At 48.3% G+C, this 18,541-nt stretch overlaps 1 protein-coding gene across 1 annotated transcript in view; it reads right to left on the bottom strand.

The window, feature by feature from the left end:
* The window catches only part of itpr2 (inositol 1,4,5-trisphosphate receptor type 2), a 230,001-nt gene that overhangs the window by 11,816 nt on the left and 199,644 nt on the right, over window positions 1-18,541 (bottom strand). The window contains exons 48-52 of the mRNA XM_033039327.1: window positions 17,359-17,534; window positions 15,867-16,031; window positions 13,067-13,265; window positions 9,110-9,237; window positions 6,037-6,202 (exon numbers count right to left, since the gene is read on the bottom strand). Coding sequence (XP_032895218.1) covers window positions 6,037-6,202; window positions 9,110-9,237; window positions 13,067-13,265; window positions 15,867-16,031; window positions 17,359-17,534 — 834 coding nt within the window. The remainder of the gene's footprint in view (window positions 1-6,036; window positions 6,203-9,109; window positions 9,238-13,066; window positions 13,266-15,866; window positions 16,032-17,358; window positions 17,535-18,541) is intronic.

Raw genomic sequence — 18,541 nt, 5'->3', positions numbered from 1 at the left:
ACCGCAGCTTTCCAAATAGCGGGCGACGGTCTTGTTCCCGACATTATCGCCGACAGCAGAATCGGCAGGAGACTTTGCGCGGGAGCAGGAGCTCCATGGTTGTCCTGCGGGACGTAATACCACCCGCAAGTCTAAACGAACCCGTTGACTCAGATGAGTCCGGGGAAGAGGGATACCCTCCCTCAACGGAGAGCGTCTGAGGACGACTTCTCCCACATGGAGCAACTTATGGAGAAGTTGCTCCAACAATAATCTGCTCCAAGGGAGGGAGCAGTACCGATGCCGGGAGCCTCGCACATGGGGCAGCCCAATGTCTTCCCCATTGGAGGGGGAACTACATGTGGAAGAAAGGAAGTAAGTAAGTAAGTTTTACTTATATTGCACTAAGTCAACACCAAAATGCTTTACATAAAAGGAATAATAAGCTTCCATACAAACAAAGAAAAAGGTACTTCTGCAATCATCCAGGTTCCACTGGGGCTTCCCTGGATGGAATCTAGCTCTTGACAGCCCGGGTATTATGGAGAACCCGCAGGCAGCAGCACCTGTTTTCAGGGCTGCACAAATGTCTCCTGCTCTAAGGAGAGGAGCATTCATGGTCCTTTTCAGTCTGACCAAAGCTAGAATCTCACTTAGGTCCACTGGAAGGGCCATGTCAGCACAGGTATCCTCAGGGGCCTGCGGCAGCACCTGTTTTCAGGGCTGCCTATGAACCTCACTCTCAGTGGAGGGGAGTGTGAATGATCAGTAGGTAACTGATCTCTAATTTAAAGTATGAACATACTGAAGCACATGCATATGGCCTCAAGAGCCAGCAGTTGGCAGAATATCCACACAACGATAAGCAAATCATCAGTAGGCGACAACACACCCCACACCTCCATAGGGGGTAAGCGGTTCACTGAATCCGGTAGTAGCTTGAAAGCTGGGCACGGAAATATGATCAGAGCCGTCTTTCAAGGCAGACTCAAAATAATGGCCAGAATTGTCCTACAAGGCAGGCTCAGTATGATGAGGTTTCAGACCAGACCCAAGCAGAGGTCGGGAGAAACATAGAATCCACACTCCTTACCAGTCCTACTCCCAATCAAGGAGAGAAAAGGAATCCGCATCAGGGGCCTTTGGGCTTACCACAAGACCACCGGTAGCCATGGAGGTAGGTGGGTCTGGGTTTACTGAAACAAGGGATTGGGGAGCAATTACATGTTGGTAATTTACTCTTGTGTTCTTGTTCAAAATGACAATAACAAGAAATTTCAGAACTGGGTTTATAAAAACAGATAATAACGTGATAATTTTACTGCACAACATACACAGGTTCCAAGCAGACTTGGAACTCGGACTGGAATTGTCTTCGAGGCAGGCCCAGTATTTTTGGGCAGGATTGCCATTCAGGGCATGTGACAGATGGAGGATGTCACTTCATCCAGGTGTAACTCATTTGTGCAGTATAGACTTTTAGAAACAGTAATTTTGTTACGGTTTAACTACTGTTTTATAGGAGCTTCCTATAAAATGGTCACATGGCATGCATCGACCTCAAAGATGCATACTATTCGGTGTCTATTCACTAAGAACAGGAGATATTTGAAGTTTAACTGGATGGTATGGATCTGCCAAATGGGTTGACATCAGCTCCTAGACTATTGACAAAACTACGGAAACCAATTCTGGGCCTACAAAGGTCTCAGAACCACATTGTAATGGCATATTTGGACAATTTCATTTTGGAGTCAACAAGAATTGGCAGAAGCATCAGTCAAAGCAAACCAAAACCCTGTTTGATAGAATTGGTTACCTCATCCATCCAGTTAAATCAAAATTGACACCTACAAGGGTAATTGATTACCTAGAATTTACTATCAAAAACAGTAAATATTAATCAAGCCTGCTATGACCTGATAGTCAAATACTAGCCATCTATCAGGCAAACAGCGAGTGTAATTGGCAAATAGTAGCCGCATTTCCAGCAGTACGTACGGGCCTTTGCATTACCAGAATTACAGCGAGCAAAGGAACGAACACTCAGATTCCATGCAGGCAAAATTGGCAAAACTATGGATTGCCAGCAGAGGCCATTGTTGAATAACTACGGTGGATAACGAACGTGAGAAAGCTCAAAGTAAATTTGCTTGAAAGCCATCGATAGGTTCTTCGGACCTATGCTAGCGGCTAAGGATGGGGAGCCACTAACACAGTCTAGAGCTGTGGGGGCAGATGGAATGAGCAGGAGTCTGTAATTCCCAACACATGGAATTAATTACCCAGAATTGTTGGGGGCACAATTTGGACTCAAGGGGTTCTGTAGCAATATGCAACCGGTGCTTGTTCAAATTCAGATTGATAACACCACTGCGGTGGCACATATCCACTAACAAGGGTGGTGTAAAATCTGTATCTTACGATAGATTGTCGAACCTCATTTGGCACTGGTGTATCAAGAGGAATATTTGGGAAATCTACGAGGTAGATATAACACGGTGACAGATGCTGGATCACGGATGTTTAATAACAACACAGAATGGATGTTGAATCAGGCAGTATTTAACGAAATAACTACACGATTTGGCATACCAGATTTTGATCTATTTGCATCTAGACTAAACCATCAGTTACCCAGATATGTGTCCTGCAAGCAGGATCCAGGAGCAAAGGCAGTGGATGCTTTCTCCCTCAATTGGGGAGGATTGTTTATGCATGCTTTCCGCAAATTTGTCTCACAAACTGATGCTTGACCAAAATCAAGCAAGACTATGCCACAGGCATATTGGTAGTGCCAGATTGGCCTACTCAAGCCTGGTCCCCAAAAATTTTGGGAACTATAGTCCAGCCAGTTATGGCTGTACCCAAGAGCAGGGACCTCCTAGTGAACCCAGTTACAGGGAGTAATCATCCACTACACGAACGTATTAACTTGTTGGTCTGCAGATTCTGAGGAGGCCTTTTCAAGGCATAGGACTGTCCGAACAAATACAACACAGTTCGGATAACAGATGTCTTGGAGTTTCCTATCAACTCAGTACTATAACTATAAACAAAGTTATAGTGCAATCAATAGTGCCAGAGGCGCACTTTCCTCCTATCTGGGCACGGGTCGATAGGAACGCACCCCTTTACAACAAAATTCATGAAGGGAATTTACAATCTAATACACTAAGACCAAGGTACACGGACACATGGGATGTGAGCGTGGTACTAACCCTACTTTGACAGTGGGGACCGCCTATAACTAACCCTGAAGGTGGTATGCTGACAAAGAGTCCAGACACTGCAAAAGCTACGGTTGGACCACATGACCACCAATATGAACAACATAACATTCGTAATCAGGAACCTGATATAAACATAGCAGGCCAGGAATGCCAGGGATGGAGATCCAGTTCTTGGCATATCCAGAGGACCTACGGTTGTGTGTGTGGTAACATACTAACACCTCTATCTGAGAGTTACGGAGAACCGCAGAGGCTCAGAACAGACCAGAAGGTGTCAACACAAACCATCTCCAGATGGTCAAAGGGGGTAATGGCGGTAACAGAGTGAACGTTCATATGGTTAAATCTCACTCCACCAGGGCTGCATCTACGTCGGCAGCAAGAGCAATGGACGTACCTCTGCCGTGGATGCACCTTTGCTCATGACTTGGTCGATCAACATCCCTTTACAGCTTTCTGTATCCTGGTACCAGCTGTGCTCAGCTCATGACTTTGAGCGCCGTACCAAACTCCGTGCCTTCATTCCGCACTCTTCCCATAGACTGGATTCTGGAAATTTGGGAATGCAGCGGCAAATCCCAGCAGCCATGACTGGGTGTGTCTTCCTAACGTGAGCGCACATCCCTCCCCCCCTCCTCTGTTCCGTTGACCGTTCACCCATCTCACACTGCTTGTTTAAGCTCTGATATGATATTTTACCATTTGCCCTTCCAAAGGGCAGCACGGTGGTGCAGCTGGTAGAGCCACGGCCCCAGAGGCCCAGCTTCGATCCTGACCCTGGGTGCTGTCTGTGTGGAGTTTGCATGTTCTCCCTGTGACGGCATGGGTTTCACCCTCCCGCACACGAAAGGATTGTAGGCTAATTGGCTTCGGTAAAGATTGTTAATTGTCCCTTGTGTGTCGGATAGCGTTAGTGTACGGGGATCGCTGGTTGGCGCAGACTCAGTGGGCCGAAGGGCCTGTTTCCCGCGTCGTATCTCTAAATTAAACTGAAGTGAAGTCTACCAAACTAGTGTGAACAGGTGATCAATGGTCGGCGTGGACTTGGTGGGCCGAAGGGCCTTTTTGATTGCCGTATCTCTAAACTAAACTGAAGGCCTCTTGTTCTGCTGACTTCTGTCAAGTAAAGATTGCGTGCCACATGTGGATTACAGATATGTCCGAGACACTACACTTGGAAAACATTAGGCTTGTCTTGGCGGAAAAACCAGATCAATTTCTTAAGACATGGACACCCTTTACTGAATATTTACAACAATAGTATGGTGAAACACAAATTTAAATTTAAATCCGATGCTACGTTGGGTGAGGGGGGAAGGGGGAGGGGGGAGGTATATCTCCATCTTTTCTTATTCCTCTTTCTCCCTGCTGCACTGCTTTGGTAGCTCAGGAGACTTTTTCCTCGTTCTTTTCTCTTCTATCCTTTCACCTTTTCCTTGCTTGCTTTCTCTTTGTTTCCTTTTTTGCAATTTAGGTTATAAGGTTAAAAATGAAGCTGTACAATAATTGTATAGTTCTAGATGCCGAACGTTTGATCTTTGAACAACTGCTAATAAAATTACAAAAAAAAAAATATATATATAACATTTTTAAAAAGATTGCGTGGTGGAGAGTGTGGGGCTGTTGGTGGTGGTGCCAAGTCATCCAAGGAGATCGCAAAGTAGTCCATCGGGAGGGGATTGCTGTTCAACAGGGGTTAGCACGGGTCACATACAGGAAGATCTTCTGCCATTGACACGATGCAGGTGTTGCAGGAAATGCAGCAGTGTGCCTGTAACACTGGCTGGAGATGCACTGGACGCAGGATGAGGTTTACTTTAATTTAGTTTAGTTTAGTTTACAGAAACAGGCCCTTCGGCCCGCCGAGTCCGCGCCGACCAGCGATCCCCACACACTAACACTATCCTGCGCACCAGGGACAATTTACAATCTTTACCAAGCCAATTAACCTGCAAACATGTACGTCTTTGGAGTGTGGGAGGAAACCGCAGAAAACCCACGCAGGTCATGGGGAGAAGGTACAAACTCTGCACACACAATACCCCGAGTCAGGATCGAACCCTGGTATACTGGACTTTATCTTGCACTAAACGTTATTCCCTTTATCCTGTATCTGTACACTGGGGATAGCTCGATTGTAATCATATATGTCTTATGTAATCATATGTTGCCATAAAGCCGTCTCAGAGGTGTAGTGCCCAGAGGGAAACGTTATATAACCCCAGCATCACCTCGACTACCTTGTGTATCGGCTCTCTGGAACGTAGGCCAACAACTCCCTCAAGTTATTTATGCAGCTAGTGTTTTGATGGTTTCTGTGCCATGACCTATTAACCACTCTGCACATAACACTTGACATTATTTGTGTGGGAAGGAACTGCAGATGCTGGTTTAAACCAAAGATAAGACACAAAATGCTGGAGTAACTCGGCGGGACAGGCAGCATCTCTGGGGAGAAGGAATGGGTGACGTTTCATGTTGAGACCCTTCTTCAGACTGATGTCAGGGGAGAGGGATAGATAAGGAAGTGTGAGGTGTGAAAATAGGCCATGGGAATGGAGATCAAGGGAAATGTTGACTAGTTCATTAGCTGGGAGTTAGCTGCTTTAAAAAACAAATCTCTGTGCAAAATGTAGTCAGAGACAGTGAGACTGGTCTTTCCGTGTCAATGTTTGATGACCCTGACAATGGCGCACACCCTTGGTCCTCGAGATCGAGGCTTGATCGGCTGCTACTGATCGAGACTCATGAAGGGGAACGGGTACTTGCCGAATGGGCAGCAGTGTCCCCAGTAACACACGTCCCCTCCGCAAGACCAACCTACCACAGATGAAGCACGATGTCTTCAGGACCTCCTCCTTCTTCTGCTTCTCGCTCCTCAGGTCGGCGAACGTGTCGATGATGACCCCAAAGATGAGGTTCAGAACGATGATGATGACAACAAAGAAGAACAGGAGATCGTAGACCACCCGTGCAAAGAAGAGGGGCTCCTGAAACGAGAAGGGGCAACTCCATCAGCCGGGCCTACCATGAGCGTCTGAGCATCACAGGACGGGATTTGCTCAACAAAGCACAGAGCAGCTGCTTCCTTCATGCTTTAATTTGTACGTATCCATCTACAACTGGATGGGATGGATAAGAAGGAACTGCATGTGCTGGCTTACATCGAAGATAGACACAAAATGCTGGAGTAACTCAGTGGGACAGGCAGCATCTCCCGAGAGAAGGAACGGGTGACGTTTTTGGTCGAGACCCTTCTTCAGACTGAGGGAGTCTAGAGATATGGAAGGGAAAGGCGTGAAAAGGACAGATCAAAGCAGACATTAATCACGGAAATTTACAATGGTTGGCTGAGGGGAAGGTGACAACGAGGCTTACAATCAATAAAATTAATCAGGAGGACAGTGAAACTAGGGTGGGGGAGGGATGGAGAGAGGGAAAGCAAGGGTTACTTGAAGTTAGAGAAATCAATATTCATAAGTCCTCCTGATTAATTTTTCTGTTTGTATGCCTTGTTGTCACTTTCCTCTCAGCCAACAATGAAACATTGTACATTTCCTTGATCACTGTCTGCTTTGATCTGTCATTTTCACTCCTAGTCCTTCCATATCTCTAGTCTCCCGCTTCTCTGACTCTCAGCCTGAAGAAACATCTTGACCCAATACGTCACCCATTCCTTCTCTCCAGAGATGCTGCCTGACTCGCTGAGTTATTCCAGCATTTTGTGTCTACAACTGGATAGAGACAGTTATAAACACCATCCTTTCACCCCTTGGATGGGGAAATCATGGAAGCTAATCAAGATTGCAAGATATAATGCTTGAGAAGATCGACACCATCATAAAGGACATAGCAACCTTCCTGAAAGGCCTCCTATTCACTTGCTCCATCAGCGACACACAGTGGCAGTAGCTACCATTATCATAATAATAATCATATTTTATTAGTCAAGTGTGTTTTGTACGAGGAATATGACTTGCCATACAGTCATACCAATAAAAAGCAACAGAACACACAAAATACATTTTAACATAAACATCCACCACAGTGACTCCTCCACATTCCTCACTGTGATGGAAGACTAAAAAAAGTTCAATCTCTTCCCTTTTTTGTTCTCCCGTGGTCGGGGGCCTCCAGCCTTCCGTTGACGTGCGATCTTGGCTCCCGTAGCCGGCGATATTTGGGCCCTCGCGCCAGGGGCGATCAAGCTCCTGCGTTGCGGGCAGAAATCTCAACTCCCCCGCGCGGGGCGATCTGACCCCGGGTCGGGGCTGGACGAAACCATCTGCGTCGTTTGGAGCTTCCCGACATCGACACCGAGACTGTGAGCTTCTCCCAGCCTCCGATGGTAAGTCCACATCCCCGCGGTGGGGCTCAAAGTCAGTCCCGAGCAAGGCCTCCAGCTCCATGATGTTAGGCCGCAGAGCGACCGGAGATACGATCAATACAATCGCATCTCCGGCAAGGTAAGAGATTGAAAAAAAGTTTCCCCCACCCCCCACATAAAACAAACCAGAGAACATTAAAACAAATTTATAAAACACACTAAAAATAACAAAAAAAGACAAAAAGACAGACTGTTGGCGAGGCTGCCATCGTGTGGCGCCCCCTGGTGGTATTGTGAGGTAATAAAGAAAGCAAACTCAATGTTAGCATTTATTTCAAGAGGGCTTGTACACAAAAACAGGGACGTCAGGCCGCATTTGGAATATTGTGAGGAATTTTGGGCCCCATATCTGAGGAAGGATGTGATGGCTCTGGGGAGGGTCCAGAGGAGGTTTACAAGAATGATCCCAGGAATGAGTAGGTTAACCTATGATGAGCGTTTGTCGGCACTGGGCCTGAACTCGCTGGAGTTTAGAAGAATGAGGGAGGACCTCATTGAAACACACAGAATAATGAAAGGCTTGGATAGAGTGGATGTGGAGAGGATGTTTCCATTAGTGGGAGAGTCAAGGAGGGGAGGTCATAGCCTTAGAATTAAAGGAAATTTTTTAGGAAGGAGATGAAGAGACATTTCTTTAGTCAGAGGGTGGTGAATCTGTGGAATTCTTTGCCACAGAAGGCTGTAGAGGCCAAGTCAGTGGATATTTTTAAGGACGAATTGGATAGATTCTTGATTAGTACGGGTGTCAGGGGTTATGGGGAGAAAGCAGGAGAATGGGGTTAGGAGGGAGAGATAGATCAGCCCTGATTGAATGGAGTGGACTTGATGGGCCGAATGGCCTAATTCTACCCCTATCACTTACGATCTTATGAACTTCGCTGATGGAGTCAGTCAATGGGAGGCCTAGCAAAGAAGGTTGCTACATCCTGTATAATGGTGTCAGTCTTCTCAAGTACTATATCATGCAATCTTCATTGGTATATCCACAGGATGCAGTGCGCCAACTCGCCAAGACTCCTTACACAGCACCAGCCACACCCACCACCAGAAGCACCAGGGCAGCTAAAGCATGGGGACACCAGCAGCTCGAAGGGCCGAATGGCCTACTCCTGCACCTATTGTCTATTGGTGAAAACCCACGCGGTGGCAGGGAGAACGTGCAAACTCCACACAGACGGTACCAGAGGTCAGGATCAAATCCAGGTCCCTGGCACTGTGAGGTAGCAGCTCTACCACTGCGCCACCCTGCCAACACATATATGTGCGTATAGAAAATGTGTGTGTATATACGTATGGTCTCGACCCGAAACATCACCCATTCCTTCTCTCCAGAGATGCTGCCTGTCCCGCTGAGTTACTCCAGCGTTTTATGCCTACCTTTGCTTTAAACCAGCATCTGCAGTTTTTTCTTACACATCTGCAGCTCCTTCCTACACACATCCAGCTTAGGTACGGACTCAGTTCCCACGACCCTGTGCGCGCAACCTATCGGGCTGCAACGGCCACTTACGTTCTTTGAAGGCTTTCTCAGCACGTCACCCACGCCACCTCCATTCCGCAGCCCCTGGTTGAGAACGGTAACAATGCACCTTAGCAGAGTATCGCAGGTCTGTTCCAGCATGGTGTCATCTTGGCCATCTGTTGAAGAAACAAGAACATTACTTTAGTTTAGTTTAAAGATACGGAGCGGGAAAACAGACCCTTCGGCCCACCGAGTCCGTGCTGACCAGCGATCCCCACACAACAGCACTATCCTACACACTAGGGACGATTTACAATCTTTACCGCAGCTAATTAATCTACAAACCTATACATCTTTGGAGTGTGGGAGGAAACCGGCGCACCCGGAGAAAACCCACGCAGTCATAGGGAGAACGTGCAAACTCCATACAGACAGCATCCGTGGTCAGGATTGAACCTGGGTCTCTGGTGCTGTAACTCTACCCTTGAATAACCGAGCCGCCCTCTACTTGTCTCCAGTGTTTATAAAGGCACTGTACGTATGAAGTCCTCGAAACATCTTCCTCGGCATCCAGTTGCCAGGCCTGGCTCCTCAGGGTGGTTTAACCTTCCAGTAATCTTTCCCCTCTGAGTGATCGATGTCGCCACGATTACTACAACAGCCTTAACACAAATCCCATTGTCAATTAAGTTTCATTGTGGTGTACGAGTGTTTAGTTTAATTTAGTTTAGAGATAGAGTGTGGAAACAGGCCCTTCGGCCCACCGAGTCCACGCCGACCAGCGATCTCAGCACATTGACACTATCCTGCACACACAATGTTTCCATTCACCAAGCCAACTAACCTACAAACCTGTACGTCTTTGTAGTGTGGGAGGAAGCTGTAGATCTTGGAGAAAACCCACGCAGGTCACGGGGAGAAGGTACAAACTCCATACAGACAGCACCCGTAGTCGGGATCGAACCCGGGTCTCTGGCGCTGTGAGGCAGCAACTCTACCACACCGTCACCGTGGCTGACGCGTGCAGGCAGAGAAGGGGAGCAAGGACTGAGGGTGGCATCGAGCCAGGACCAGGACCAGACGCCGGGCAGGACAGGAGTGAGCACAATTAGTTTAATTTAGAAATACATATAAACTGGCCACTCGGCCCACCGAGTCTGTGCCGACCAGAGACCCCGCACACTAACACCATCCTACACACATTAGGGACAATTTACAAACCTGTACGTCTTTGGAGTGTGTGGAGGAAACTGGAGATCCCGGAGAAAACCCACGCAGGTCACAGGGAGAACGTGCAAACTCCGTACAGACAGCACCCGTAGACAGGATGGAACCTTGGTCGCTGGTGCTGTGAGTCTACCGCTACACGACCATGCTGTATATACAATTATGGGCGGTATAGAAAGGGTAGACAGTTGGAACTTCTTCCCCAGGATGGAATTAGCCAACTCTGGAGGGCACAGAGAAAGGCCTGGGTAGAGTGAATGCGGAGAGGATGTTTCCACTAGTGGGAGAGTCTAGGACCAGAGGCCACAGCCTCAGAATAAAAGGATGTACCTTTAGGAAAGAGATAGGAAGGAATTTCTTTAGTCAGAGCATGGTGAATCTGTAAAATTTATTACCACAGGCAGCAGTGGAGGCCGTCAATTGATATTTTTAAGGCAGAGATTGACAGATTAATGATTAGTGCGGGTGTCAGAGGTTGTGGGGAGAAGGGGTTAGGAGGGATAGACAGATCAGCCACTATTCAATGGCGGAGTAGACTTGATGGGCCGAATGGTCTAAGGTGAGTGGGAGAAAGTTTATCGGAGAAGTGATTGTTTTTACACAGAGGGTGGTGAGTGCCTGGACTGTATTGCCAGGGGTGGTGGTGGAGGCAGGTATGATAGTGGTGTTTCAGATTCAGATTCAGATTCAATTTTAATTGTCATTGTCAGTGTACAGTACAGAGACAACGAAATGCATTTAATGCAAATGCGTTTCTGAGGTGTTTAGGCTCTACCGGCTGTGAAGGGTGTGTAGAGCAGTGGGCCACAGGCTGCCAATAGGTGTACGAGTTTATTACTGATACAATAGGTGTACGAGTTTATTACTGATATAAATATAAAGTAATGAGGATGAAAATCTTAAAGTACAACAACATTTTAATATCGGGCATCACGGTGGCGCAGCGGTAGAGTTGCTGCCTTACAGCGCCAGAGACCCGGGTTCGATCCTTACTATGGGTGCTGCGGCTGCCTACTCCTCCTACTCGATCTACTCCTCCATTCAATCATGGCTGATCTATCTCTCCCTCCTAACCCCATTCTCCTGCCTTCTCCCCATAACCTCTGACACCCATACTAATCAAGAATCTATCTATCTCTGCCTTAAAAATATCCACTGATGTGGCCTCCACAGCCTTCTGTGGCAATGAATTCCACAGATTCACCACCCTCTGACGAAAGAAATGTCTCCTCATCTCCTTCCCAAAAGAATGTCCTTTAATTCTGAGGCTGTGACCTCTGGTCCTAGACTCTCCCACTAGTGGAAATATCCTCTCCACCTCCACTCTATCCAAGCCTTTCACTGTGCTGTACATTTCAAAGAGATATCCCTTCGTCCTTCTAAACTCCAGCGAATACAGGCCCAGTGGTGTCAAACGTTCATCAGATGTTAACCCACTCATTCCTGGGATCATTCTTGTAAACTTTCCCTGGACCCTCTCCAGGGCCAGCACATCCTTCCTCATGGTTCACAATATTCCAAATGTGGCCTGACCTGACCAAGTCTAATTTACTTGTGAAGCTCGGCCCTGATACATTGACTGACCATATCCCCCCACGGATGCCGCCCGACCCACTGAGTTCCTCCAGCTGCCCCCCTCACCCTTTGCTACAGGGTGGTGCAGCGGGTAGAGCTGCTGCCTCCCAGCATCGGCGACCCGGGTCAGATCCTGATCGCGGGCGCTGTATGTGTGGTGTTTGCACGTTTTCCCCGTGACCATGCGGCTTTCCTCTGGGTGCTTCGGTTTCCTCCCACACTCCAAAGATGTGCGGGTTTGTAGGTTAACTGGCCCTCTGTGAGAATTGTCCCCGATGTGTCGGGAGTGGATGAGAATACAGGATAACAGACAACCAGTGTGTGAACTGATAGTTGGCGCGGACTGAGTGGGCTCAAGGGCCTGTTTCCAAGCTGTCTCTTTCAATTCATTCCATCAGCTCCAAAATCTACATCTCTTGTGCCTCCTCTTCCCCTCCCCTACAATCAGTCTGTGGAACAGTCCTGACCTGAAACGTCACCCATCCACGTTCTTCTGAGATGCTGCCTGACCTGCCGAGTTACTCCAGCACGTTGTTTGTGCGCTTTTGTTTGTTGTGAACCAGCATCTGCAGTTCCTTGGAACTCCAAGTCACATTTCCCAATTGGTTTTAAAGCATCAATCTTAAAGGGCCTGTCCCACCAGCATGCGACGAGCGCGACCAAACATGGTGGCTTGAGGTGTACGGCCTCACGGGGCCGGTCCCACTTCCAACCGCGGAGGCGTACGGAGTTGTGCGGGGTTGGTCACGACATCATACTGACCAATCAGCTGGGCAGGAGGCGGGCCGACTGAATTTGGACGTCGCACGGCGTTGGGCGGTTACGTCAGCGCGCAACGCCACGCGCTAGGCATACGGCGTCCAGACGCTCAATGCGGCCACGGGCCGACAGGCCGTTGCCGCGCGGAATTTTTGGACAGTGTCAGTTTTTCGGAGCCCCGCTCGATGTCGGGACCAGCTCCGCACAACTCCATACTGCTCCGGCGATCGAAGTGGGACCGGCCCCGTGAGGCCATATGGCTCAAGCGACGGTTAGGTCGCGCTAGATGCATGCAGTCGCATGCAGGTGGGACAGGCCCTTTACTTGCATTGTCTTTAGGGGAAGGGGGGGGGGGGGGAAAGGAAGGAGATGCTTCAATGAAGACAATTATCTTGTGTTACAATGCACTCAAATCCAAACGGTATTGGTAATGAACGGAGGGACCTGAGAGGGAGGACTTGTTCTTCTCCAGCTGTTCGACCGCCATGATGAAGTCATCTTGCAGGAAGAGGAACCCCACGATGGAGAAGAGGTAGACGAGGATGAGAGCCAGCGCAGCGGTCAGGATGATGGAGCGGCCATTACGGGTGACGCTCTTTATTACATTCAGCAACGTTTCCTGTCTCTGGATCAGGTCAAACAGCTGGGGGAAAGAGAAAGCTCCCATTACAACGGGGAAATCACAAATGACAATAATGGAAAGTAAACTGTTTATTAAAAATCCAGCACGGTTTGGGAACGGCCCCGTCCAAGACCGCAAGAAACTCTACCGAATTGTGGACGCAGCCCAGATCATCGCACAAACCAACCTCCCTTCCATTGACTCCATTTACACCTCACGCTGCCTCGGCAAGGCCAGCAGCATAGTCAAGGATGAGTCGCGTCCTGGCCACTCCCTCTTCTCTCTTCTCCCATCGGGCAAAAGGTACAGAAGTGTGAAAACGCACACCTCCAGATTTGGGGACAGTTTCTTCCCAGCTGTTATCAGGCAACTGAACCATCCTACTACAACCAGACAGCTGTCCTGAACTACTATCTACCTCATTGGTGACCCTCGGACTATCCTTGATCAGACTTTGCTGGCTTTACCTTGCACTAAACGTTATTCCCTCATAATGTATCTATACACTGTGGACGGCTCGATTGTAATCACGGCTGACTGGTTAGCACGCAACAAAAGCTTTTCACTGTACCTCGGTACACGTGACAATAAACTAAACTGAAACACTCGAGTCTGTGAATATGTCTTCTGGATCAGAAGGGTTGGAGAGTCAAACTTCCCAATCTGTTGAAAATGACAGGGAAAATGATTGCCCCAAATATGATTGAATCGATTGAAAGATGCAACATGGAAACAGGCCCTTCGGCCCACCGAGTCCACGCTGACCATCGATCGCCCATTCACAGCATTTCTATGTCACCCCATTTTCTCACTACACACTAGGGACAATTTACAGAAGCCAATTAACCCAAACCTGCATGTCTTTAGGAGGTACACAAAATTGCTGGAGGAACTCAGCGGGTGCAGCAGCATCTATGGAGCGAAGGAAATAGGCGACGTTTCGGGCCGAAACCCTTCTTCAGACATCTACTGACAGGTTTCTGATGTTAGGATGTGGGAAAACACTGGAGCAGCCGGAGGAAACCCAATAAGGAGGCACGGTGGCGCAGCGGTAGAGTTGCTGCCTTACAGCGCCTGAGACTCGGGTTCGATCCTGACTACGGGTGCTGTCTGTATGGAGTTTGTGTGTTCTCCCTGTGACTGAGTGGATTTTCTCCATGTTTTCTCCCACATTACAAAAGCGTAGAGGTTTGTAGTCTTAAAGCCCTGTCCCACTGTACGGGTTCATTCAAGAGTTCTCCCCGAGTTTGGCCTGATTTGAACTCGGAGATTTACGGTAATGGCCGCTCGTCGGTACTCGGGGCTCTCGTGGACATTTTGCAACGTATTGAAAAATCTTCACGAGTCTTCCCGTGCTTACCTGCCGTTAGCGAGTCTTCCCAAGTACCTGCCGTTAACGTTACGATCCGCTAAGAGACGTTCCCGGGCTCCGACGTACCCACTACGTTCATTCTACGTGCTTAACACGAGTTTAATTTTTTTTTAAACTCGGGAGAGCTCTTGGAATGAACTCATACAGTGGGACAGGGCTATAATACTCGCTCCATTATACTCTCCCATCAACACTCCCCTAGATTCTATCACTCACCTACACACTAGAGGCGATGTGGTGGTCATTGATCTACTGACAGGTTTCTGAGATCTGGGAAGAAATCAGAGCACCCGGGGAGGGGGAACCTGCAAGGTCACAGGGAGAGCATGCAGACTCCCCACAGACAGCACCAGAAGTCTGAATCCTCCAGCTTGAAAGGGTACAGAGAAGATTTACCAGAATGTTGCCAGGACTTGAGTGACTGAACGAAAGGGAGAGGTTGAGCAGACTGGGGCTCCATTCCTTGGAGTGCAGGAGGGTGAGTGGTGATCTTATAGAGGTGTGCAAAATCATGAGAGGAATAGATCGGGCCCATTACTGGGGAACTGAGAACCAGAGGACATAGGTTTAAGGTGAGGGGGGGAGATTTAATAGGGAACCTGAGGGGTAACTTTTTTAAATAAAGGGTGGTGGGTGTATGGAACGAGCTTCTGGAGGAGGCAGTTGAGGCTGGGACTATTGTAACATTTAAGAAACATTTGGACAGGCACATGGATATAGGACAGGTTTAGAGAGATATGGGCCAAAAGCAGGCAGGTGGGACTAGTGTAAGATGGGGCATATAGGTCTGCATGGGCAAGTTGGGCCGAACGGCCTGTGTGACTTTATGACCTAGAGCATGGACTGGATTTTGAAAATGTTACCAGAAGCCTAGCGTCTCATGCATGCAGTCTCACTGGACTATTTCTTCACACTTTGCTACTCGGGGATTGTGCTCAGATATGGAAATATTTTACTGAACTGTATGCAAACAAGGGATTTGACTGTGCGTTTGCCCATGTGACAGTAAAGCAGCTGATTACTCCAGCATTTTGTGTCTATCTTCGGTGTAAACCAGCATCTGCAGTTCCCTGCTACACTGTATTGTCTTGAATCAAATGTGAGGCCCCGGTTCTGCAAGATGCACCATTGCAGTCCCCCGATGCAGAATAAAATGCATCCCAAAACACTAGATATCACATTCGGGGAAATCGATGGCTTCTTCCAGAGCCTGTGTTTTTTTTATTTCAGATGGTCGATCTATCACTTACCAGGAAACTGTAAAAGAACTCGTGGACAAAGAGACCAAATATGCAGACGACCACATAGAGAAGGTGGTACAAGAAGGGTACGTCCATCACCATTGCCTTGTAACCCTGGGTGAAAGTTCCACGATTGCCCACAAAACTGACCAAGAACACGATTTTATTGCACAGCTAAAAGAAATACAAGAGAATAAGATTTCAGTGAGCGCAAGAGAAAAGTATGTTAAACATAGATCCACAGCTATTACCATGTTGAGAGATACTCATAGGGTCATAGAGTGATACAGTGCGGAAACAGGCCCCTCGGCCCAACTTGCCCACACCGGCCAACAATGTCCCATCCACCCTAGTCCCACCTGCCTGAGCTTGGTCCATATCCCTCCAAACCTGTCCTATCCATGTACCTGTCCAACTGTTTCTTAAACGATGGGATAGTCCCAGCCTCAACTACCTCCTCTGGCAGCTCGTTCCATACACCCACCACCCTCTGTGTGAAAAGGTTACCCCTCGGATTCCTATTTTCCCCTTCACCTTGAACCCATGTCCTCGATTCCCCTACTCTGGGTCTGTGCATCTACCCGATCTATTCCTCTCATGATTTTGTATACCTCTATAAGATCTCCCCTCATCCTCCTACACTGCATGGAATGAATGATGGAATTCCACAGCTTGATTAGGAATGGGACTGAAACTTGTTTCTTCTTCATTACTGTTAGTTTTAGATTAGAGATACAGAGTGGAAACTGGCCCTTCAGCCCACCGAGTCCATGCTGACCCGCGATCACCCTGTACACTAATATAATCCTACACAAACTGTGGACAATTTATAATTTTACCAAGTCAATTAGCCTACAAACCCGTACGTCTTTGGAGTGTGGGAGGAAACGGGAGCAACCGGGGAAAACCCACGCGGTCACGGGGAGAACGTACAAACTCCGCACAGACAGCACCCGTGGTCAGGATCGTACCCGGGTCTCTGGCGCTGTGAGGCAGCAACTCTACCGCTGCGCCACCGTGCCACTTTCTGAAGCAGTTTTCCCGAAAACCTGACCATGTGCAACAAATTGCAGAGAATCATAGACACCGCCCAGACCATCACACAAACCAACCTCCCTTCCATTGACTCCATCTACACCTCACGCTGACTCGGCAAGGCCAGCAGCATAATCAAGGACGAGTCTCAACCCGGTCAATCCCTCTTCCCCCCTCTCCCATCAGGCAAGAGGTACAGAAGTGTGAAAACGCACACCTCCAGATTCAGGGACAGTTTCTTCCCAGCTGTTATCAGGCAACTAAACCATCCTACCACAACTACAGAGCGGTCCAGAGCTACTATCTACCTTACTGGAGACCTGGGCTGTCTTTGATCGGATTATATCTTGTACTAAGGCCACCCATCCCTTCTCTGCAAAGATGCTGCCTGAGCCGCTGAGTTACTCCAGCACTTTGTGCCTATCTTTGGGTATAGACCAGCTTCTGCAGAACCATTGCTACTTACATTGAGAGCTCCCAGGAGCATCAAAGTCGGACACAGCCCGATGGTGTAGATGGATCGGAACATCACGGACACGGTGAATAGTCGGATTCCATGAGGCTTGGGGATGAGGAGAAGCAAGACAGTGCAAACAATGAGAACTATCCAGAGCAGCAGCGAGAACAGGGGCAAGATTGTACCTGCAGAGGGGAGGAGAAAAGATGAGAGTGTCGAGATAGTTGGTAGCAGCAACGCCTCACTGGGACAAACAAGACTACGCACAGGAACTCAGTCAAAGGCACTGCACGCCGACTTTGAAAATAATAAATATCATAGATATCTCACTTATAACTGGAGTTTAGTTCAGAGATAAAGAGCCGGAACAGGCCCTTCGGCCCTCCGAGTCCGTGCCGACCAGCGATCCCCACACATTAACATCATCCTATACACATTAGGGACAATTTACAATTATCCCAAGCCAATTAAGCGACAAACCTGTACGTCTTTGGAGTGTGGGAGTTTCAAGAGAGAGTTGGATAGAGCTCTTAAAGATAGCGGAGTCAGGGGATATGGGGAGAAGGCAGGATTGTGGATGATCAGCCATGATCACAATGAATGGTGGTGCTGGCTTGAAGGGCCGAATGGCTGACTCCTGCACCTATTGTCTATTGAATCTGCAGATCTTGGAGAAAACCCACGTGGTACATTCTCCGTACAGACATCTTCTGTAGTCGGGATTGAACTTGGGTCTCTGGCGCTGTAAGGTAGCAACACTACCGCTGTGCCACCGTGCCATTCAGAAACATAGTTCAGTTTAGTTTAGTTTAGAGATACAGCGTGGAAACAGGCCGTTCGGCCCATCGAGACCACGCTGACCATCGATCACCCATTCACACCAGTTCCATGTTTTATTCCACTTTCACATCAACTCTCTGCACACTCGGGGCAATTTTATAGTTGTCAAATAACCAAACACGCACGACTCTGTAGTGTGGGAGGAAACCGGAGCACCCAGAGGAAACCCACCTGGTCACGGGGAGAACGTGCAAACCTCACGCAGACAGCACGCGAGTCAGGATAAACCTGGGTTTAGTTTAGTTTCGAGATACAGTGTGGAAACAGGCCCTTCGGTCCATCCAGTCCGTGCTGTCCAACGTTCACTCTATACACCAGTACTATCCTACACACCAGGGACAAATTACAATTT

Source organism: Amblyraja radiata, chromosome 21 (assembly GCF_010909765.2).
Source record: "Amblyraja radiata isolate CabotCenter1 chromosome 21, sAmbRad1.1.pri, whole genome shotgun sequence".
NCBI classification, from domain to species: Eukaryota; Metazoa; Chordata; class Chondrichthyes; order Rajiformes; family Rajidae; genus Amblyraja; species Amblyraja radiata.
Note: the sequence above shows the minus strand (reverse complement) of the source record. Positions and strands in the feature narration are given on the sequence as shown.